The sequence below is a fragment of the Labrus mixtus genome, chromosome 6 (assembly GCF_963584025.1).
Source record: "Labrus mixtus chromosome 6, fLabMix1.1, whole genome shotgun sequence".
NCBI classification, from domain to species: domain Eukaryota; kingdom Metazoa; phylum Chordata; class Actinopteri; order Labriformes; family Labridae; genus Labrus; species Labrus mixtus.
Window position 1 is genome coordinate 3,760,246 of NC_083617.1, and position 23,535 is coordinate 3,783,780.

The following is a 23,535-nucleotide window of genomic DNA, read 5'->3' on the forward strand; positions in this document are numbered from 1 at the left end:
GGGCTTTATGCCACGATCACTCACCGCTGACACTAAATCAATGCTATTTTTAAAAAAAAATTTTTTTTACCAGTGCTATACTGTTAAAACTATTCATTGCCACTAGCTTAAATCCTCATTTTTTTTTCTGTCTGAGGAGAAGCGTGGGAATATAAATAGTCCTGTCTTCTCCAGTTTGTGTTTGTGTGACTGAATCGCCACTGAGGGACTAAATGAGGTCAATGAAGCTCCCCCCCCTCATCTTCTCCTTTTCACTGCTATCTCCCTCATCACGGTCAGCTATTAACTCCACCATTACAGTGCCATTAGCTTAGCTTTGCCACGTACTGCAACTGCCAAATGCACTGACTAGTAAATGGCAGCTCCGGTTTCAGTGACACTCAGTGAAATGAGGGGAGAGAAAGGGAAAAGGGAGAAACGGCATCTGGTTGTGAATTTAAATGTGCGCCGGGTTGTTAGAGCTGTGAGGTTTGTTAATATGCATCGTTAGCATGAACGCGGCCATGATTACGAGTGTTCCATGTTTGATTAATTAAGTCTACATAAGGAGTATTGGAAAAGGGGGGAAAACAAATATATATTTACGAGAGTTGTTTAGAATAAACTATGAGAAGTGTCTTAAATATGGCCTTAATGTGGGAACAGTTATCTGCTGGTGTAACAGCCTTTTGCACTGATTCCAATAACATAACATTTACTTTTAAAGCTTTATTATTTTGGGATTTTTATGCTTTTATTTGAGAGTTAGGACAGTGGAAAGAATCAGCAATCAGAGAGAGAGAGAGAGAGAGGGAAATGACATGCGGGAAAGGAGCCACAGGTCGGATTGGAACCTGGGCCGCCAGCTTGGAGGACTACAGTCTCTTAACATGGAGCGTGAACACTAAACACTACGCTACTGGAGCCCCCACTGACATGACATTGATTCACTCAAACTCTTTTTTTCTTTGCCATCCCCCAAATATTAGCCTACAAAGCAACCTGTGCTACTGCCACCATAAAGGTATCACCGATCGATAACCATCAATCAGTCAATAACTACATTTTTATTCTTACGTTTGCACATTAAAGTTATCTTAGGACACTTTTCAAAGACTACAAGTCTATGCGATAATGTTTGCTGTCTACTACCATGGACTCTATATGAAGATGGATGGAAAAGTGAAGCCAAAAGCTTTAGACCGCCCCCTGCTGACTGGCTGCAGTATAGGTCATAAACCCCGCCTCCTCCATGTTAACTGATGGGACAAAAATACGTTAAAATACAAGTCAAATAAAATGTTGTCAAACCTTGATTTTGTCGTTTTACTTAGTTGTTATCATGCTGATTTAAGACCATGTGGTCATTTTTCTGAGTAGTTTTGTTTTTATTTGTTATTTGATGCAATAAAGGTTGGGTGTAAAGTCATGATTGACAGCTCTGTTGTCGAATGAGGCTCCATGCAAGACAAGAGAAGGTAGGAAAGGTGAGAAAAGGCAATGAAAAAGTCGAACTGCAGACTTTGAACTTTCCATTACACAAGCGTCTGCTTCAAACCAACACAACCTGAAGGATCTTGGACTTTATTATCGGTAAGTACAATGTGTGTCTTGAAGGAGCGAGGTGACAGTAACCAGCTCCAATATTCTCAGCTATCTTGGCCCAAGTGCAATATATCTGTGCTCGGAGGCAGATCATTGTCTACTAGTTATAACAATATTCAAAGCTTGTTTTAGAGCAGCAAAGGGTCAAAACTGCACGACTAGCTAAACAAGAACAGTCTTGCAACAAAAGTTAAAAACTACCAACAGCTTTGGCATCTTCCCCTCTACGGCATCCTCCTGATGATCCTCAGATTACACACTCTGTTGCTTTTTCGCCGTCTTTGCGGATCGGTTTGCTCCGGCTGTCTGTCTGGAGTTAACGTCCCAGAGAGCCTCGTGTTTCGGCAGAAGTAAGAGTGACTTGTGTCAGCGCAAAGCATGAAAAGTCAAATCACGAGTGGGATGGATGTGTTTACTTCTATCCACTGTTCATTCGAGCGTGACAGCTCAATGATGAATAATGTCACGGGGAACAAGTCTGTGTTTGGACACTGTTTCTTTAATAACCAAAATGCTGCAGCAATGACTTCTTGAGGGCTCTGCATATTTTTACTGGAGCTGCAAAGGAGCTGTGTGTGTGTGTGTGTGTGTGTGTGTGTGTGTGTGTGTGTGTGCAAAGATAACTTTTAAAGTCTGTGTCATCTGGTTTAGTTGTGATGTTTGTATCACTGCGCAGGAGGTAGTAAACATGGTGTTTGCTTGGTCTGGATTGTATTTCCTCATAGTGCTCTTCAATGACAGACTTCATACCAGGGACGAGGTTTTGGGCAGATACGATAAAGATGTGATTTTTTTAAGAAACTGATTCCAACTTGGATATAGCATCTCTTTTTTCTCTTTTTCGAATCTGCTCAGAATGCATTACATCACCTTGGTACAAGACACACCATACCAGCCTGATACTGGGTTTGTTACCATAGCAACAGCAGATAAAGTAAAGTTGAGAAAAAGTGTGAAGTAACAACTGTTCAAACACAAACACAAACACCCGACAAATATAACATATCAGAAATGTTCTGCTCAAGTAGTCTGCGCCCACATTCAGGTACACAGCTGTACGTTTCAGATGCATTTATTTTTTTTCATTTATAGCAATAATATGTTTTGGTGGATTGGTATCTGTCAGCTGCTCTGGAGGTCTGCTAATAACTGACTGATGTGCCTCAAAGCAACACGGCAAAGCTGTAAACCAGAGACTCCTGAGGGTATTGCATGCAGGTCTGCTCTATGTCTGTGTGCAGAGCGAGCACCAGATGCAATTACTATGGTCTGAGACCTCAACAGGAGGAGCGGATGAGAATAAGATTCTTTCCCTGAGCAGGTGTTTTAATGGGAGCACGGGGGATAGCGTGACACCGGTTCATCTCCCGAGACCCGCGACACCTCTCCGAGGTAACGATGTCACCTGCAGCATCAAACCAAAATGCACAACTCCTTCTTAATGAAGCACGCGATCCTGCATAGTCACAACTCCAGCAGGAAGGTGAGCTGCAAAAAAAACACATGAAAGATGACATTTTCTTTTAGTTGACTACTCAGACAAGTGGGCCTGCTGGTCTCTCCTGTAAAGCCGTTTAACATGATTAATAGGGTAGAGAGCAGGGGTTGAAACTGCAGTTAGAGGTGTCTTCAGTCAGAAGAAGAACCTCCCATCTGGTTCAGCTATAAAGGAGGACTGAGGGGAGCAATGCACCGCCAGAGAAGTCATTATTTCTCCAGCATATCCTCTCTTCTATGGAATATATTAACTTCATAGTGTCTCTGTCATACTCAGAGTGCTTTCATTGCTTGTTTTTTTTTATATAAAGGGATGCATGCAATTAGAAGAGGGGATAGAAGAAAGTGCTTGGAATAGTCCCCAACCCCCATACAGAGATTGAGTACCAGCACAAAACAAGCTCAGTGGGGCCCCTCGGGGGGCCTTGCCTGAGACTGTGAAGAGCCTCTGATAGTCACTGTCACTGCTGCTCATTGACAACAAAAACAGGAGGAAAACAACTGCAAAAGCCGTCATTCCACCGAGTAAATGGCTTCCTAAAAAATAAAAAAAAGTACGGATAGATTTCCAATAACAGACACCCGGCCTTGTTTGTGCAGGAAAATGATACTTCCTTTGTGCGAGATAAATAAACAACGTCAATAATATCAAAGTAGAATCTACCTTTAACTCAATATTTGTGTTATTATACAGAACTTACACAGTCAATCATATTACCATGGTTTACTCTGCAGGTGCTGCACCCACATCCTCCAAACTATGATCCACTTCCTCTACTATATGAATCACCCTGCTGCAAGGCACAGGGATCATTACATTCATCATTTGCATAATGTCACTGTGGATTTTTACCCTGGATTTGACTTTCAGAGACTGTGCAATTAATTTCATATATGCGAATACTTTGCCAGGGCATACTATCATGTACAGACAAGTCTCACATCCACATGGAATACTTGTTGGAGGAGCCTCATGAATATGCTTCACCTTTGGAAGAAGTGGGGAAAAAAAGGGGATTGTGGGGAATCATCATAATTGGGGAAACGGGAGAGCGGTTATTATTACAAATCCCGGTCCTTCTCCTTCCATGTGCGCCGCCGTAATGAGACTGACGAAAGTGATTGTCGTACATTTGATGGTTCGCTGACTTCCCCAGTCATTGTCTTTATCTGCGATAGAAAAAAAGGAGAGGCGGGAAGGGGGGGGGGGGGGGGGGAAGGATCGCAATTCCTTTGAGGTGCATTTAAATCATAGTTCCCACATATTACTCTTGAGAGTGTGAGCTGAGATGGCGTCCTTCAAGCCCCGCTGGGTTTCCTGTCATCATGAAATGGGAGCAGGAGATTAGAGGGGGGGTGAGGGATGTTGAAGGTGGAGAGGGATGGGGGGGGGGGTAAATACTGAAATCTGGTCTAATCCCATCTCATACAGCTGAAGATACACTCCTCCAAAGACATTTCTTGCTCAGAGCAGAGGTAAATGAAAGGGAACAGGGGGGACACCGTTGGGAATCAGGCTTACTATATGTTGTTTTCAAAGTATGAGCTGTTTCTCTGAAGCTACTCTAGAATCCATGTATGCATATTCAGTACTGCCAATCAACATTGTCCCACACATCTTCAGTCTTAGGCTTTTTTTTTCCACCAATGGAAGTGAAACAACTGTGACCAAGCTGAGTGAAACAAACTCCCTTCAATTGGCCCATAAGAGTCATTATATAGTAATACTATTTAATTTTAAAGAGAAAAGCCTCTAAGGGTGCAGTTCAACCAGATAGGGTTCTCGCAGGTGACTAGCTGGAGTGCTGCTTTTTCCTGCGTAAGAAAAGGCATCAAAGTGGTAATTTTGCACAGCTCATTGTGTTTTAATGGAGTGCTGTAAAACACGTTCCTTTCCCCGTGTAATTAATGAGCAGAAAGACAGGGAGCGTGAAGCACATAGAGGGTTTGGTATCATGAGCATCGCACATTTCATAATATATTGTGATTTCATTTTCTGCTCGTCTTTCAATTTGACGTTCCACTCAAAGCTTTGCAAAATATCCCTCGTGACAATTAAACACATCAGTCAATCAAGACTTTGTCGGGATAAAAGCAAGTCTTTTTTCATAATGGCACTTTAGTTCATCCCTTTATGTTCTTTAAAAAAACGTTATTTGATAGAATATTTCAAGTGGTGCTTCATTTAGAACTTGCAATTTTGCAAAAGTTTTTGTTGCACAGCATGGATGAAAAGCAAGTCATACTCTTTCATGCAGAGTTGATTGTTCATATTCCAACCCTGATGCTCCTTCGGGAAAATTTACATGAACAAAAAAAATGGAAGAGCACGACCTTTCTGCCTCCTCTGTGTCTCTCTAAAACTCTTTTTCTCTCTCTCTCTCATGCTGCTCTCATTTTCTAATGAAATGCAACGTTTCACAAAGCCCCGAGATTAATGTGCATAAATAAATAAATAAATAAACACGAGGAGGCATTCAGAGTGACTGCTGATGCGAGAGGAGAGGGGATTCTCACAACCCACTGCCCCTGCTGTAAGAACATGCCTTATCAACGTTTTCTCCCTGTAAAATGTCAATGGAATGCTTCACATTTAATCAACAAGGCTATAAACATTGCATCTTGCTGCGAGCCGCACGATCTCCCTGCCTCCGCGCTCCCTCACCTCTCCTCACGTTCATCTCTGCTCTGTGGCGAACCCTTAAACCAGGTCCCCCCCCCCTCGCCCCCCCCGCTCAGACCGTTGTCATGCTCCCTCCATGATGTGACCTGTGTGTTTACATCATGCATCGGCTGAACAGCAGACCTTTACCTCTGGTTTGCCTGGAACAGTTTGTTATTTAACATACACTCAACACACCGCTGTGTTGAGTACTTGATTCTGATTGGCCAATTACACATTCCCTCGATAGCATATACCTTTGTAAAGCAGAACACACTGCTACCAAGAAAAGTTGATGCATGGTTGCCAGGGAGACGGCTCTAATCACAGGCTCAAGAGGACTACCTGTAATCATATCAATGCACTGAACCAAGTCGCTTATTTTGACGTTTGGGAAAAAGACAAGGAGACGAAAACAGCGCAGGAGATATATTAAAAGGTGCAAAAGTGCTACGCTATGTCAAAGAAATCTACAAAACTGGAGATGGCACATGAAGTAAGCACACGATGGAACATGCTCTGGGTCAGGGTGGTGATTTAAAGACGGCTGAATGGACAAGAAACCGTCAACACTCAGACATGACGAGGCAGAAAACTCAAGTGCTGTGCTCATACATGTCTGTTCATCTTGTCTCACTTCACCATTGGTGGAAATGTTCGGTTTATCTCTGACAATGAAAGCTACTTTAGCTCATTTTATAAAGGCGCACTGGGAAAACTGTTGCTATGGACGCAGCTCTAATTAGATTCAAATGAACTGTTTGTTTAGTTTTTAAATAAAAAAAAAATTGGTTTCAAATTATATAATTAAGTATCTGTGTAATAAGGGAGGACAAAAGTGACTGTGACTGACTCCTTCAGGGTGAATCCCAGTGTCAGAGTTTCACTTCATATTAACACCCCGTCAACTTTGCATTACCCCTTACTGGTTTTAAACTAGCTGCAACCTCCGGGGTTGAAAATGAAGCCTGTGCGGAATTGGAATATCCTACAGTTCATAGAGTGTCCACTTGAGGCTGGCTACCAAAGTCATATACACACATATTTTTACAGGTCTGATGAGATATTGTCCTCTTGAGAACACACTGTGCCGAAGGTGAATTTGAATTTTTATCACGCATCTGTTTTATGAACGATACGTTTTATCCATATTTGTTAGAATGAACAGAGAGATTTTTATGTTTATGTTTATTTTTATGTTAATAAGACCTGCATCACCCTGGTTGGACACTCTATGCACCGTATTGGTGTGTATAGGTGTGTGAATTCTTAAGTACAATTACAGGTGCCTATGCAAGCACACCAGGAGGAAGTGTCTATGTATATGAAATCAGAGCTGCAGTGGGATGAGCCACAAAGCAAAGCCCCTTTTCATTAAAAGAAGAAACCTTTCAGGAGGAGACATTTTTTTCATCTCTCACATAGAAATCACGCTTAAAGAAAAATCTGTCTGTTTCATCCCCGTTCAGGGTGTTTTCGCGCTTATGGACGGCAGCCCAGACTCATCTGAGAGAGCGCCGCACCTGTCCCTCTATTCTGACATTTTTGATTTATGTTCTTCTAAACATCTTGTGTGAGTCTCCCGGGTGGCATTTAGAGATACGTATACACAGTGTGCATAAAACAGGTTGTGTCCTTTTAAATTAGCATGTTACTCCTGAATTAAAACTAGGGGCTAAATACCACTTAGCCCCGAGGTTTATAGTGGGGAAAAGCAGTGCCAAACATTATGAGTCCAAAGGTGTCTCATAAGAACAACATCATGGCCGCTCGGTGTCCTCGGGACAGGCCTGCTCATGTCATGCATGCTCACTGTATGTGTGACTCTGTGTGTGGGCAGCTTGGGTTGAGGCAGACTTCAAGATCAATTTGTGTGAGTATGTCGGGTGGACTGTTTCCTGTACAAGTGTGTGTGTGTGTGTGTGTGTGCAACGCTCCTGTATGACCATGGCGCTGCCCAGGCTAGTGTGAGCCTTTAGTAAATGTTCTGAGGTGTGCGGAGGTCGGGGGCGGTAGTAGCATGTCTGTAGGCACGAGCAAAAAACGTCTTATCCCTCTAATCTCAAACATGTACAGTATTTCAATAAACGATGGCGGTTTGATGGTAGTTGCATAACCATTGGGAAACTCTTCAATATGTCAGGACATGTTATGTACACAAACAGACATACTGCATGTTTCTCCCTTGTTCCACTCTCCCCAGCAGGAGGGGCTGCAGCCACCCTGCCGCCGCCACCCCCCCCCCCCCCCCCCCCGCCGTCCCCCTTTCACCCGCTAATGAGTGTTGTCAGTAAGAGGGTGCTAACGAGAGGGAGGTCATGTGGTAGCCAGCAGAATTATGTCCAGGTCAGAGGTGCACTATATGAACGCTAACCCTTATTAGTGCACCATTTCCCTCGGCTGCTGCTGCACACACACACACCTACACACACACACACACACACACACACACACACACACACACACACACACCTACACACACACACACACACACACACACACACACACACACACACACACACACACACAAAAACCACACCACTTACATACGATGAGGTGAGCAAGTGTGGGCTCCTTGTTCCCATACACAATAATAATGTCATGTGTGGGTCATGCATGATGTAATTGCACATTAAACATGACTTCCTCTTTGTTTTGTGGTGCTTGAATTCAGCAATAATTTCATCATCTTCACCTGGACTATTTGGACGTTGGTCATGAAATTCGAGCTTATAAATCAGAAAGCCAACCATCATGGGATTCTGTTTCCATATGCTACATTAGCGCTTTATATTTACTCAAAAGTGAAGGTGAAAAACTCGTCTTCAACACGATTCTGTCGGTGTTGTTTCATGAGATTTGATTGACAGTCACCAGACAACCATTACGATCACCAGGTTCTCACTTAAATGCAACTGAACGGTGACATCATCTTTTTTCGGGTTGGAGGGGGTGGTGTGTTCAGAAAAGTTAAGAAAAAAAAGCAAGAGAGAATGGAAAATAGCCCAAACTCTTCAATCTTAAGCAGGACGTTTAGTAGAAACCCCTCAAGCATAGCATGGAGCTGATTGGAAAATTGAGTCCTACATTCAGCGGCAGAAAAAAAAATCACTGCTGCTAAAAATATGTTTTTTTTTGCTCTGGTTCTACGATTTAAAGATTTGTTTTTGAATAAACTGAGTTTCTTTGCTTGATTCTAAACAAAACATCTCCCAAAATCTCAATAAAACCTTCACCATTTGGTCTTTTATCTGCAGAAAATCACAACAGGTGAAGAGAACTTAAAGATGCAGCATTTTTCAGACTGTGAATATTGCAACAGAAACAAGCTCGTGTTCATTTTGAAACAACAGAATGCTCATATTTACGTTAGGAAGACACCAGAAATCAATAACTGGTGGATTAACGTTGATTTTTCTTACTATAAATGTCCTGTGTCTTGGCATGCACTTCCACTTTGCTGATGGGTGACGTTTGTTATCTTAACCAGTGTCCATTTTCTCTAAATAAAAGACCAACGTGAGAATATTTTATTGGGAAGTAAGGAAACTTGTTGGTGCTGTATCTCTGTTCAGTGTCTTCTTCCATCCGGTCTAATTCTGCACTGTAACCTTCAATGTAAATTGATGGGACAGTGGAATAATAGCATCCCATAGCGCAGTGTGGTCTGTCAGTATTTTGATTTAAAAAAGGAAGACACAATGATATGTTGGCTGTGTCGGGTTAAAGTAGCATATCGACCAGAGCAAAGGTATGTGGACGTTAACCTGAAAGGAGGACTGAAGGACGGTAACGTTACTCACGCTCGGAAAACCTATTCGTCATCGTTTACAGGAGGCAAAATTCAACCCACAATGCATTGCATTTTGATACACTTCCTTTTGTTTGGTCTGAAATACATTTTGCATCCTATTATTTCCATTTCCATCTATATTAAAAAGGAAATATTACAGAAAAGGTAAAGGGGTAATAATGGATTGAAGTGTCTGAAAATGTAAATTCCGGTTGGCTGTTTTTTGTTTTGGATTTTGAAAATTTCAAAAAATCAGAGAATCGAAAAAGACGAAGTACTTTGAGTTTTCTGTTGTTTCTTTCATCACATTGATTTACACGAGTCTCCGCGTAATCTCACCTACAGCCAACCGAACTCTGGTGCAACCGGAAGCAAACCAAGACCCCTTGTACGGTTTTTTGGTCCGCACCAGAGTTCCTTTGAGCATTCACCCCAAACCAAAGCAACTCTCCGACAAAGTGCACCAGAGTTTGTTTCATATGGACCAAACGGTTCAGGTGTGAATGCGCCCTTCTGGATGGTTTTATACATTCTCAGTTTCCTGTTGTCACCTGATGGACTCTGGTATTCATGTACTGAATGTTGTTCTCAGTGAATGTTGTTTCTATTGATGTTCTCGTGTTTCTTTATCTTTCTTGTTTCCACCTCGCTGCAAACCAGGTTTCCCCCTCGGGCACAGCAACACTGATGTAATGTTTAAAAAGGTTTGTGACTTACAATGTGAAGCTTCAAGAAGTCTCCGAGACCAGAGGAGCTATCCACCCTCACCAGGACAGCGTCCTTCAGGTGCGTGCTGAAGCCGATGGCTAGCCGGTCTGCCCTCGTGCTGGGACGGTCGTTTGGCGGCCACGTGTACGTGATCAGTCCGCCATCTCGCCCAAATATGTACGTTGTTCCCGCTGGAGAGACAAAACAAAAAGGAGAAGACATTAACAGAGTATTCATCGTATGAATGTGAACCAGGCATGAACCGCTGACTGTAAACACAACACACATTATTAACACAGCAAAGCCGCTGTTGTGCCAAGAAACTCATGCCTGCAGAGAATTTCATGCACCTTGCAGGAGATTCAAAATATGGCAGAAATTAATTCCAAGCTGCTGTATTTTGCACCCGCCCTTTAAGTTCCTCATCAGACACTTCAGACTCAAACACCGTTAGCAGCTCTTATATACGCAGGCTAATAAAAAAGCATCTTCTACCGAGCCTATAGAACAATAAGGACACTTGACGTTTCCATTCTCATCACTGATTTGCCCCCTGAAATAAAAATTATATCATTTTATGAATGTACCACGATGTGCATTCAGTCGCCTTTCAGCACTTCCTCGACATTGATGCCACGTTTTGCAGAGCGACGTCAGCGCGCAGTGTTTCATTGTGCTGCGTAATGTCTTCTCAAAGCACTGAGGAACACATCGCTCTTGAATGGCTCTCAGCCCCATCTGAGGGCTTGAGTACACTCAATGAGTAGCCGGGGAGGGTGGGGGGGGGGTGGATTCTGCAGAAACGAGGGAGGCAGGTACTGGTGCCGCTTTCCCTCACAATGCAGCACAGTTAACTCAGTTTAACTGCCACTCCTGCTTCACCTCCAGAGAGAAGAGAGACGCAAGCGAATGTTAACAGTTGTCTCGCTGCTTCCCCCAGGTTACCAGCATGCCAAACGAGCACCTCCCTCCCTCCCTGCGCTCTGAGCTTCATTAGCAGCCCTCAAAGGCAGGACTCAGTCGGCGGCGTTATTGACTGACTGGTCCAATTCTGCCCTTCTCATGACCTCCAAAACTGACGCTTTCCTGTCTCGCTGCATTACCTCGTTGACTTTAGCGATGCCTATGAAAGGTTTTGAACATGACCTGATGGAGGAATGGCGGCTAATTACCCCGGCTATTCAGCGAGGAAGAGCCTTGCAGCATTATAGCCAGTGACCGGGGTCAAATTGATGCTTTGAAACAAGGCTCCTTCCGACTTATAAAGGAAGTGGTCTATTAAAAAGTGGGACAATTTATTCATGAAGCCACAATCTCAGGTTTTGATGCTCGATGCTTTTTCTTCCAAGCTGTCAGAGTTGTCTCAATCAAATAAGCGCCTATTTCTTCCCAATTAGAAAACCTTCATTAGGACGGCGTTTCAATTCATTTCTGCCAAGACGTAAGAAAAGTAGAAGAAGAAGAAGAAGAAGAAGAAGAAGGAGAAGTGTGTGTGTGTGTGTGTGTGTGTGTGTTATTGTGCATGAGTGAGTATGTGATTGGGAAATAAATGCCTGAGAGAAAGCCTGAAAATGAATGCAGCTGTCAGATTAGCATAAAAACAGCGATCTTCATGAAAAATTAGACAGGGAGCTCTGCTAGTGTGTTATACGTTTACGTGTGTGTGTGTGTGAGATGGAGAAACACAGATAGATGGAGAGAGAGAGAGAGAGAGAGAGACGGAGTGTGTTAATATTCATAGGAGCAGGGAGTTAAACAGCCTCAGCCAGAACAATACATGATAAATCATTTTGACTGTAATTCCAATATTTTCTTGTAAACCAGTTCATGAGGATATAAAACCATCGATATATATTTTGCATTTATTTATTTATTTCGGCTCCCTTTTCTTCCCCCCCTCTGGCTCCTCTTCTCAGCGGAGTGATTAAAGTGCGTCACTCTTACTCTCTCACACTCTCCTTTTTCCAATTCCCTCTTCCCGTCGCTCGAGCCAATACACACACACTGTCAGCCATTAGCTTAAAAAGAATTGCGTCATTAATTAACAATAATGTGATTAACAAATGATGTTGGGACACACAGATCTGTGGTGGGATTTATTGTTTTCATAAAGCATAACTCGCATTTGTTAAATGAAATAACACTGTTAGCGCTCGTGTTTCGACTAAATGGATAAAGTGTTATGAAGCTTGATGGCTTCCACAAAAGGGGAAAGACATTAGGTGTAATATATTTGTGCGAGGCGGGCGTCATTTCTTTTTCATGAAGTCTGGCGGCTACAGCTGAGAAAAGCCTCCGTTGTTCCATTAATGCATATCTGATGCCGGCCTCCTTCACAGAGTGATCTTCAATTCATGTAGCTCTCGCCCGGACTGTTGTCACTGTCGCCGATGTTCTCCGCCCCCGAGCCACCAAACACTTGCTCTGTTACTCCGGCTTATTATAATTAAGCTCTTTTAAAACCATGTCAGTGTTGGAACTCGCTGGGCCCTTCAGCGTCCAGTCCCCCCACCCCTCTCTGTCTATTCATAAGATTTGACACCCACTTTCTCCCTCTGACAGCTTATTTACTGTCGGTGACCTCCACAAAAAAAAAAAAAAACACACTAAAATCTAAAGACGGCTCATTTCATTGGACCGCTGTCCAGATCTGACTTGTGCCACCCTTAAGCTAAATGAATAAACAGCATGCAGGGCCGCCATGTCAAAGCAACAAAGGTCAACTGAACTCAACTGAACTCTGTGATGTGCAGATTATATAAAAGCTTCACAACAAGATTTGAAGTAGAGATGCACAGTCTGCAGTTTCTTTGGCTGATTCCAATTTCCCTTTTTTTCACGGTCCTACCTGCCGATACCGATTTTCTATCACTGAAGTACTATAATTGACCGCTAAAAACAAACTTTTTTGCAACTTTTCTTTAATAGAAATTCAGTTTTATGTTCATAATGAAACACTGAGGGTCTAATTCACAAAGAATGGACTGCGACGGCTGATTGCTCCATGAATTGTGCGTCAATATGTTTATTGAGCTGCTCTTGTTTTGTGTCTGATTGTGAAGTTGAGCCGCCACTTCCTGTCCTGTGACGCAGAGCAGCGTTTTGTGCTTTCATCCTGTCAAGCTCATTCTGTCCACATGTAGATGATGAGCTGAATTGGTTACGGGGGGGTTGTGCTGTCTGGTCTTTACAGATGTGGTATAAATTTCCCCATTTATAAGAAAGCTTCCTTCCAGTAATGGGACAGAGAGAGCTGGCAGGGAGCCTGAGACAGCTGCACAAAGCAGAACAACTTTATGGGCATTTTTTTTTGCGTTTGAATATCATTAGCTCAATATGCTTTGGAATAATTGGAACCCTGAGAAAGAGCCGATAGCCGTGGGCAATTCAAAGTCCACATCTGTATTGCCTAACAAAAAGAGCATGGACATACTGCAGGATGAAGGCAAAACGGCTAAAAGATTATGAGATAGGACAGTCGATAGAGTAGGAAAACCAGCTGCTGGCTTTGTGGACCAAAGCCTCCGTACATGAGGCATATGTCCTTTTTAATATCAGTTTAATGACAATATGCAATTTCCTTCAAAGTGATACGTCTCACAGGAGTTCAAACTTTTGAAAATGTCTTAGTGCAACCAAAACAATTAGATATTACAAACACCGTCTGCATTGTACAAAGTGTATGGAGGAGCATCTGAGATCTGCTGCAGTGTTGAGTTCACTGAGGACACTGAGTTCTGTCAAGGCTCGGTGACCTGCTAGAGAACATCTGCAGGACCCGGCCTGAAAAGTCCAGATGTTTTCCTTGGAAAGAGGGTTTTTATTTTTTGGCAATAACAAAGTCATTAAGTTGGCAAATGTGTGATGGAGTCATCCTGCTGTTGTATAACTATTACGTCAATGGGGTATTCAAATAGGGGAGTGATGTATCAGGTTATCAGAGGCTGGGGGAAACCTAATCATTGGATAATCAATGTGAGTGATAGGTATCATGCTCGTGTTAAAAACCGGAGATTGAGATTTGGTCCCGAGAAGGGCGTTCATAAGATCCAACAAGGGGGAGGGGCAATCATGATAATATGTAAATGTAGTTAAGATCATGTTGTTGTGTATTGTTCCGCTCTGGACTCTGCAGACCCTCAGGGCTCATTTTGTAATTATTTGTTTCAATTATTCAATAAATATCCTTCCAACGAAGAAGGCCATCTCCGTGAAGCGATTAAGACACCACAGTCATCTGAGATCGTCACAGAAACAGAATCTATTTGAGTCGACCGGTAAGTCACAGATCTCAGGCAAACTCGGAAAAAAATCATCCGATTCAGGTCACCAGCCGGCTGCCTCCTCGCACCTCTAATAACAAGCCTGCTGATATGCGATTAAGCAGTCTAAAAAAACCATACAGGCATGTAAGACTAGAGAGAGAAAAAAAACTCCTTGAGGGACCGTTAGGATTAAGATTCACAGAGAAACACGGCTAATGCACACACCTACACGAGCGGGTGCAGTGGCATGAAAATCAGCCGACACGTGCCCTGGTGAAACTCCAGTGGTGGGAGTAATTATGCACGGGCTCCATATTTGTTATTTACGTGGCCCCTCCTGGGACACCGGGGCCCTGTGATATGGATCTGTTGTAGTCATTAGATACAGTTGTTGTCCTGGAAATACTCGCCTGTTTTGTTGTCTCTTTAGTTTGACAAGAGTTTCAGTTTATTCCCTCTCTCCCCCCCTGCAGTCTAATAAAACACAAATGAAAGGACAAGATGTTTGGAGGTAATGAGGGGAGTTTTTTTTTTTTTTTGTTGAGAAAGTGCTCAGAGGTGGCGCGCTGAACAATACAAGCAAACAGAATGTAATTAAGATGTTCTCGCTGCACCGCGTATCCCCTCGTGCATTTGCATCTCTTACATTCAAATGCATTTCCCCAGAGAGGTCATAGTGCAGGCGGGAGGTACTGCATTTCAAGCACTCTGGTTTTTTCGGGCTTCCTCAAGGCTACTGCAGATGATCAGACCTCCAGCATGAACTCCTCAACCAGAAGCAACCCCCCCCCCCCCTCCACCTCCTCTGCTGAAGGATAATGAATTAATCTGTCCTCATGTTGGACTACATAGCGAGCTGGCTTGCTCTACTGCTGTGTCACTTAACATCAAAGAAGATAAACATTGGCAGATCAAACACTCTTGCTTTCATTAAAAATGTAGCACCATCCCAGGAGCTCTCTCTCCTTGCGTTTCGGCCAAAGAGGTGTGTGGGATAGCCGGCTGCAGGATAGCAAACACGGCATGTGTGTTATAGAGCCCTCTTGGCACCGACTTCACAATGTCTCAATCTGTTTTTTTCAGCTGGAGCGGGGAGCGGGGAGCATATATAGCAAACTGGCCCTTGAGCTCTGAATGTTAAATAAACTGCTCGGTGTCATGTGAAGAGGCGGGGGAAGGTGTGAGTAAAGGAAAGTGCTGGCTCCGTGCCCTGGTGAAGCAACTTGTAGGGTAGTGAGAATACAAAAAAAAAAAAAAAAAAAACGGGCTCTCTATTCTGCCGAGCTGAGGTCACGCCCGCATCACCAGACTTGTCTTTCCACCGACCTCCAGCGCAGCCGTCATAACGAGCCTCGTATTACCGCCTCTGCCGAGAAACTGGGGAAGGAATCCAATCATAATTACATAGTTGTGATGGAAATATGAAAAAGGAGAGATGACATTATGGATTTGCTCTCTGTTAGCACCTCGCACTTGTGTTTCTCTCTCTTTTCCGCTGCCAAGGATTTCCCGTAATGACTTGGGGTGTGCAAAAATAGATACACCCAATGTGGCGCATAGTATTTGATCATTCCCTTGAATCTTTTCAAGCATTTTTTAAGAAGTTTAACCTCTCATACGCTTGTACACTTTGTCTGCGTCTGCGATAAACATTTTTTCCTGGATTGTTTTTAAACTCAAACTGTGTAGCTTGTGTTTACACTGGAAATAAACCTAAATGACGACAACATATTTTTAATCCATGCATCACTTTAAAGATCCCGTATAAAACTTATTTTCACCTTTCATGTTGTCAGTCTGTGAAACTTATAGAGCAGCATTGCATGATTTGCAGCACAAAAAACTGTTAGTTTCAGCTACTGTGTCTTTAAGACCCCCCTTCCCAACGTGCCCACTTTCTTCTGATTGGCCAGCTCTCTGGAAGCCCTCCGGGGAGCAGAACGCTGCAGCGCTGCCAGGGCAGGGTCTGCTCTCCAGCGCTGGGAGAAGAGAGCCTATTTACGAGGTTTCAGCAGCTTACATAGAGGCTTGAAGCCGTTTGGTAAAAATGATTTCTTTCACCAGATTTGCAACTTGTTTAGCGCCCTCTGCAGACTCATCCTGGGATTACTCCGACACACATTTACCTCATGATCGGAAACTTAGCCACATTTACTATGGGCAATCCAGGATTGTCTATGTGAGTTTTAAAATGGGGATCAGCAGAATAGGTCAACTTGAACTTATCTGTGACAGAAATAAAGAAACATTAACGCTAAAAGCAGAATGATGTTCCTTTTTAAAGACATTTATTAGGAGGGAACTGTATTAAGGATGACATTGTTTGGGTCTATATTTGGCCTATGTGCATCCTCCTGGGAGAAACACAATTAAACGAAGCTTAATGATTTCTATTTCCTGAGAAATCATTACCACAATGTACGAGGACACATTTACCCAATCAAACACTATTGGTATTTGGTAAAGGGGCTATCTCAGATCAATGCTCCTGAAGATTTAAAAAAGTGAATCAACAGGATCAATTTTATTTTCCTTTCCCCCCTGACCTACCTTTCTAACTACATTCTACCTTTTGGGACCATTAAACTGTGCAGTGTAGCTGAAGTGGTCAGATGGTTAATAGACTGCGGGGTCATGACGCATTTTCTGTCTCGGCTGCGATCACAAAGCTGTGCATTACTTTCAGTCTGTTGACCACGGCCCTCGGTGTACAATTAAAAGTCTACATCACACCCCGTGGTCCTTGTGAAAGTGAAGCCAATCTAGTGACGTCTGTCCATCTATCTCTCTGAACCTTTATGGGTGAGTTTCACCAAAGGCCTTGTGATAATACATTCCCGTCACAAGCGCCGTTGCTCCAGAAGCGGACCTCAGCTCATCGCTTGCATTGTGTAGGAACTACGTTGTCTCCTGTCTCATTCAGCGGTAAGTAAACGTTAAACTTTATCATAATACATGTTAAAAAAAAAAAGTCACTATTTTACTACTCACAACGGCCAACGACAAACTCACAGTATAAACTCCGTCATCGGTGACGCGCTTTGAGTGAGGGCTGGTGCACGCAAGGTGTAGAGCAGGGAGACAGGGAGGCGTCTGATTGGTTCATCAGATTGGTACCTCGTGGCAGGCATTGGTGGAAGTTTTTACAGACTTACAAACTGATACAGATGATTGATTTTCTTTGTTCCTTTTTCAGAGAACATGAGTTATTAATTTCTGTCAGGACCTAAAGACAATTTCAGCCAGAATCTTAAAAAGTGGATCTAGAGGAAAATGACCAACCCTGCCTTTAACATTGCATTTAAATGTAATGCTTGTTGCTGCTGCTTTAAACATAAAGAAATGAATCTGTACACCAGAGAATATCTTCTTTAAAAAAAAAAGACTGTAAGGCTTGTAGTTGGTTGGTGCATGGCAGGGCTCGATGTTCTGACTACATACACTGTGAACTTTACCCATCCACGTAGAGGGAGGGGATCACCAGGGACTCGTGCTCGTCTCGCTCACCTTCTGAGTCCACGTCAAAGGTGTGTGCTGCACTGCAGTTGGGTTCTGTGCTACTTTCATGCCTTTACCAAGTCATCTGTGCATGTACAGATCCTATTCATCCGCTTAGTCTTTTTGTAGATATGTAGGCCAATTTGACTTTGATGTAATTCCCTGAAGCAGAAAAAAAATGGCTTTTTTCCCCGTTCCAAGTATATTCACATGTGGCTGTACGATGAATGAGGAGCAGGCTGGTGGATGCACCTTTCCCGTTAGTACACCGTCCCCACTGTTGCTTGCTTGTTTTGTTTGGCTCTTCCCTTAATGGCACTGAACCTTTTCATTTATTTGTCGCTAAATCTCTTAGCACCAGAGCAGCACTGTAGCCTAATATGTTACCCCCCCCCCCCCCCCCCCCCAAGCGAATTGAATTTAAAGTGCGATATATTTGCTCGTGGCAGTTCTGCACCTTTTGCACAAGGACACAGGAGTTCTCATGAGGGAGCTTTTCTGTTGAACATCCCCTCTGTACTGCTCTCTGTTGCACATCAGAGTTGTCAGAGAGCGTCGCTTTGACTGGTGATGAGAAAACCACATCGACTGATAATTTATTCTGCACGTCTGCCAGAAACACCACATACGCACTGTGAACTTCTGGTCGTGACGAAAGTTGATTCCACACCCGACGCCATGCGTTCTGTAATGTCTTATGAAACTGGAGCCTGGAGTTCTTAGAAAAGCTAATTTGAAGGCTTTTTTTTTGGGTTAAACGGGTCAACTGAAGACAGGAATAATTTAAATTATTTAAATGAACATGTCAAAAATGATTATTTCAAAGTCAACTGGGCACATGTTTTTTGCTCAAAGGGGGAAATGTTAGATGTATTTTGGTCACAAGCTTGTAAATTATGCTAATCTTCATCAGCATCTAGTAATGCTACATATTGCTTTGTTTAACTCTGCCTGAAAATACCCAAGTTTTGAGTTCTGACTCCACAAGGTCTGTGCATAGGACAATATTTCTTTAAATTATGACACATAACAGAACGCTGTGTTTTAACCACCAGGCCAAATTTCACTTGTGAAAAAAATGGTGAAGTGTATAGAATTAAGTTTCCAAATTATGAGAAGATAAAGCAGTAATCTCTTCTCTGGGATGCTGTGGTCGTGAATGTTGAATGTGCTGAAACCACGCCCACTTACAGGAAAGACACGCCCCTCGACCTGACCTGAGGTTCAGGTTCTGAACCCGAGGACAGTGACCTCATCTTTTGGGAATCTTAACACTCAACAAATTCTGGCATCCAGGGAAGATGCACTTGTGAAATAACATTATCACTAGCCAGTAAAACTCCAGATTGTAATGTTGAAAGTTGTTGTAAATCAGGATTGAGCAGGGGAACCGAAGATGCTAAATCCCCCCCCTTCCCCTCACCGACATGGGATAGCCTCCCGCTGTGAGTGACGTGTGTGACCAACCAGCTCAGGAGGATTTCAGGAGCAACCGGCACATACACCTATTTTAGTGTTGTGCCCTGACTCTTCCTCTGCAGTCAGTTTGATGTTTAACATGGTGGGTTTTTTAGTGCTTTTAGGAAAGTGCCTCCCAGAGTGAGGTGATTGTTTTGTGTTGGAGTAGGTGGCATTACAAAGTAAATGCCGAATGCTGTTTTAGAGCTTCTCCATAAAATCTTGTTAGTCAAATTGTTGATAGTGGTTTTTTTGAGTTTACGGCCTTTCCCCCGACGTATTCATTAAAAATGAGTCATAGTCATCTTAAACAGGGGGAAATAAAAGAAGAAAGGTGTCACAACAATTATTTTAAATGGTTTTCTTTCCTGATCAAAGCAATCAAAAGTTCTCGTAAAAAAAAAAAAAAAACAGAAGCTTGCAGGAAATAACAAAATAACAGACCCTCCTGTCAGTTGCCAATTCTGCAGCTGTGATGGTTTTGACATGTGAGGTGATTAATTGCCTGTCACCTTTGACTGGCAGCCTCTGTATGTTGGAATAATTAAGTGCAGTGAACAACAACAGCTCTGAAAAATAAGAGTTGAGAGTGACTGCTGTTGCCGTTATTAGGAGTTGGTAGTTAGAGCACAGCAGCCTCTGGTTGTCCGTCCCCTGGGTCGGCTACAAATAAAGAAAACTCCGCTGGACGACGAGAACTGGAGAGCGAGGTTTGGTGGAAATAGCTAGATTTCCCCCCACCCCCACACACACCCTCCCTCCCTTATCTCCAACTCCCCTCCCCGACGCAATCTCTATTTCTATATCTGCTCATTGTTCCATTGCAGTACAGCGAGGTCTTTTCAACAATTTAAACCTCGCTCTCGAAAGCTCTGCTCCTGGAAAAAAGCCATTCTCTATCTTCAGCGGTGTGTGAGCAGCCCTTTGGGAGACTAAAAAGGCTATGGATTGTTGACTTGTCTTAATCCTCTCTCAGCACAAACAACTGCCTCCCTTATAATGGGGAAAGGCAGTTAGAAGAGAAGCAGCAGGCATGAGGAAAAAAAGGTTTCAACGCAGGTTGGAGCTGGAACAATTCTACGATGTACGTCTGCGATGACAGCAAAACAACCTTGGCTAAATTAGAGAGACTGAGATTTCCTTTGAGAAGCTACCTCCCCATGTCCTATAATGTTGAGATGTTGTGTAAAATAGATACAAACAGATCGTGACTATTTGCAAAGTATTGAAACCCCATGTTCATTTGAAAATAGAAAACATGTTGAAACTGAAAAATGGATGGCTGTGCACTAATGAAGAGATGTCCACAGCGAGCGCTCCTCCTCAAGTGCGCCTCGGCAGTGCTCAGGAAGTGATCTGGCCCCTCTCCAGCTACCAGACCAATTTCCAGGTTTGTTCCTCACCGGGACTTGAACAAACGACCCTCCGGTTCAACACAACACAGGTCCCTACAGACTGAGCTACTGCTGCCCCCCAATAACTATTTTTTTCACAACACTTTTTAAACATTTTTGGAACTGAGACGAAAAATTTCAGAAGTGAAATTCTTAAAAGCCATTTTTTTTTTTTTACCATTCAGACAGTTAGTGAGCAGGCTTTTCCATTTCATGCTCAAACTTAATGGAACAGTTTACCTTTCAGACATTGGACAGGCATGTTCTGTTGAAGTGTTCGAGCCACTTGTTTTTTTGTCTTCTTGTTATTTTTAATACTTATATTCCTGTTTCCTATTTTCTTGAGCTGTTGTAATGAAAACATTTCCTCCATGGGGATCAATAAAGTTAATCTCATCTTTACTGCTTCATATGAGTCATGAGCTGTTTGCATGTTTCCCTGATGTTCTGCGTCTTACTGTGCTCTTGTTTTTTTAAATGGTCTTTTTAATGAGCTACGCACAGCACTTTGACTGAAAGCACTATATAAATATGTGTTATTATTATTAATGTGCCATTTCAGTCGCTCAACACTTCAGGGTTTCCTTTGTCTTATATTATGTTTCATGAAGCTCATTTCAATGGGTGACCAGTTTGGACAGCAGGAGGTCCAGTTCATCAACCAGACTCTTTTTACTACAGAGCGATGCTGCTGTAATATGTGCAGAATGTGGTCTAGTCTTGTTTTGCTGAAATATGTAAGGCCTTCCCTGAAAAACAAGTTGTCTATTTGTCCGCATATGTTGCTCCATAAGCTGTTAGATTCATCTTCAATAACATGCCATGTGCACCAATGCACCCACGTACCATCAAGGATGCTGACCTTTGAACTGTGCAGCCATAACAAGTATATACCCAATCATGTGGCTAACCTATTGCCAGTCAACATCAGCATCAGTTACCAGCATATGTTGCTCCAAAGTGTTTATGGTTCAGCATTAATGGAGCCTTCACAAATGTGCAGGTTACCGATGCCATAATGCACTAATGCAGCACATGGGAGACCTTGAGATGTTCTATCAGGTCATTTTTTTCCAATTCTCTCTCCCAAATCTTTCTCTGAAACAATGACATTAATATGTTTCCTTTGTGCTGTTTGCAGTTTAAAATTGGGGTTTCCATATTTAGCAAAATCATCACATTCTGCTTTTCTTTACATTTCACACAATGTCCCAACTTTTGAGGAAACAGGGTTTTGAGAAAACAACAAACACAGGATTGCTGTATTGTGCAAACATGTCATCCATTTCGTACATCATTGCAATCGTGTGATAGAGCCAAAAACATTTATAGAGCCACTGTGAAGAGGGAAGCCGAGCAATTTAGCCAGCTAGTCTTTAACTGCTGCGGTCCATAACATAAAATACTGTATACCTCACACTCTGTTGCCTTCTGCTTCGCTTCCTTCTACGTTTCTCTCCAGTTTTTTTTTCTTTTTTCTTTTTAAGTGATAAATCCTCCCCTCGGTCTGTATGAGAAGGCTGGAGCTGAGCTATTCTCTTTGCAGTCAGCAGAAAGCAGAGTGGACAGAGGTGCTAAATCAAGCCGGAGCCCAGACTGCCTGCTAACTCCGTGTTGGCTTAATAAGTCTGGCCATATTGGCATGTATACAGCACAGTCGATATAAACTTTTACAGTTCATTGCTCAGAGACTTAATCTTCCCCCGGCGTTAAATCTGCTGCTTGGGATTTAGAGATATTATGGACACCTCGGCTGAGATGTATTCAAAGCATTTCAATGATGCCGACTGTATTGAGTTATTGACGAGGAAAGGCAAACATGGAGGAAAAGAACGAGGCTAGGTGAAAGAAAAGTCCCACAGCAGTCCTCCTTAATCTTTAAACCAGACTAGGCAAATATTTTAATTAGCCCATTTCCAGAGTATTGTTTTAACAATATTCAGTGACCTAAGAGCCTTAAGCTCCTTCTAATGAAGACAATCCCACTGCAGCGTTTCTGCTTAGGACAGCTGACACTGTCCAACCTGCCTGCATAAGCTGCAAAGGATTAAGCCTCTCTCTCTCTCTCTCTCTCTCTCTCTCCCCCCTCTTTCTCTCACCCTGCTTTGCTAATTTGATGTAATTAAATTAAGTGGAGACTAACAGTGAGGCATTGCCGCTTGCCCCTATGATTGGTCACCCTTATTAGAGGGCATAAGATGCTGGCTCCAAAATCATAGCTGCAACAAAACCTAATAAACACGAGGACGGAGAGAGAGAGGGACGGAGAGAAAACATAGAAGCACTTAAGTGAGCGCTCGAGGCGAGTACAGTGCAGAATGACCACAATGAAGAGGGAGGAGGAGGAGGAGGGGGAGCGACGGAGACATAAACATCGGCTCCAGAGAGAAAAGGTTGTATGGAAAGTAGGTTTGTGTTTTTCATACTGGAAGGAGTGAAACAAATTTCATAAATTATCCATTTTACTTTTTTTTTTATCTTCAAAGGAAAGCTTCTGAGCTTTGCTGAACTTCAGCGATCCGAACTCGCTGCATCAAAACACAAACATACTACTGGACGCAAACACGTCGATGTTGGCTGAGGTACCACGCGTAACAGAATACTTCTTACAGCATCCAAACAGCCCACATCAATGCAGCGGCAAATCAAATGGGAAGAATTTTAAACAATCATATG

General features: G+C 42.9%; 1 protein-coding gene across 16 annotated transcripts in view; it reads right to left on the bottom strand.

The window, feature by feature from the left end:
• The window catches only part of LOC132975171 (neurexin-1a), a 343,741-nt gene that overhangs the window by 106,350 nt on the left and 213,856 nt on the right, over positions 1-23,535 (bottom strand). For all 16 annotated transcript variants that reach the window (XM_061039539.1, XM_061039533.1, XM_061039528.1 and 13 more), the window contains one exon: positions 10,254-10,435. In XM_061039539.1, the coding sequence (XP_060895522.1) occupies positions 10,254-10,435 (182 nt within the window). The remainder of the gene's footprint in view (positions 1-10,253; positions 10,436-23,535) is intronic.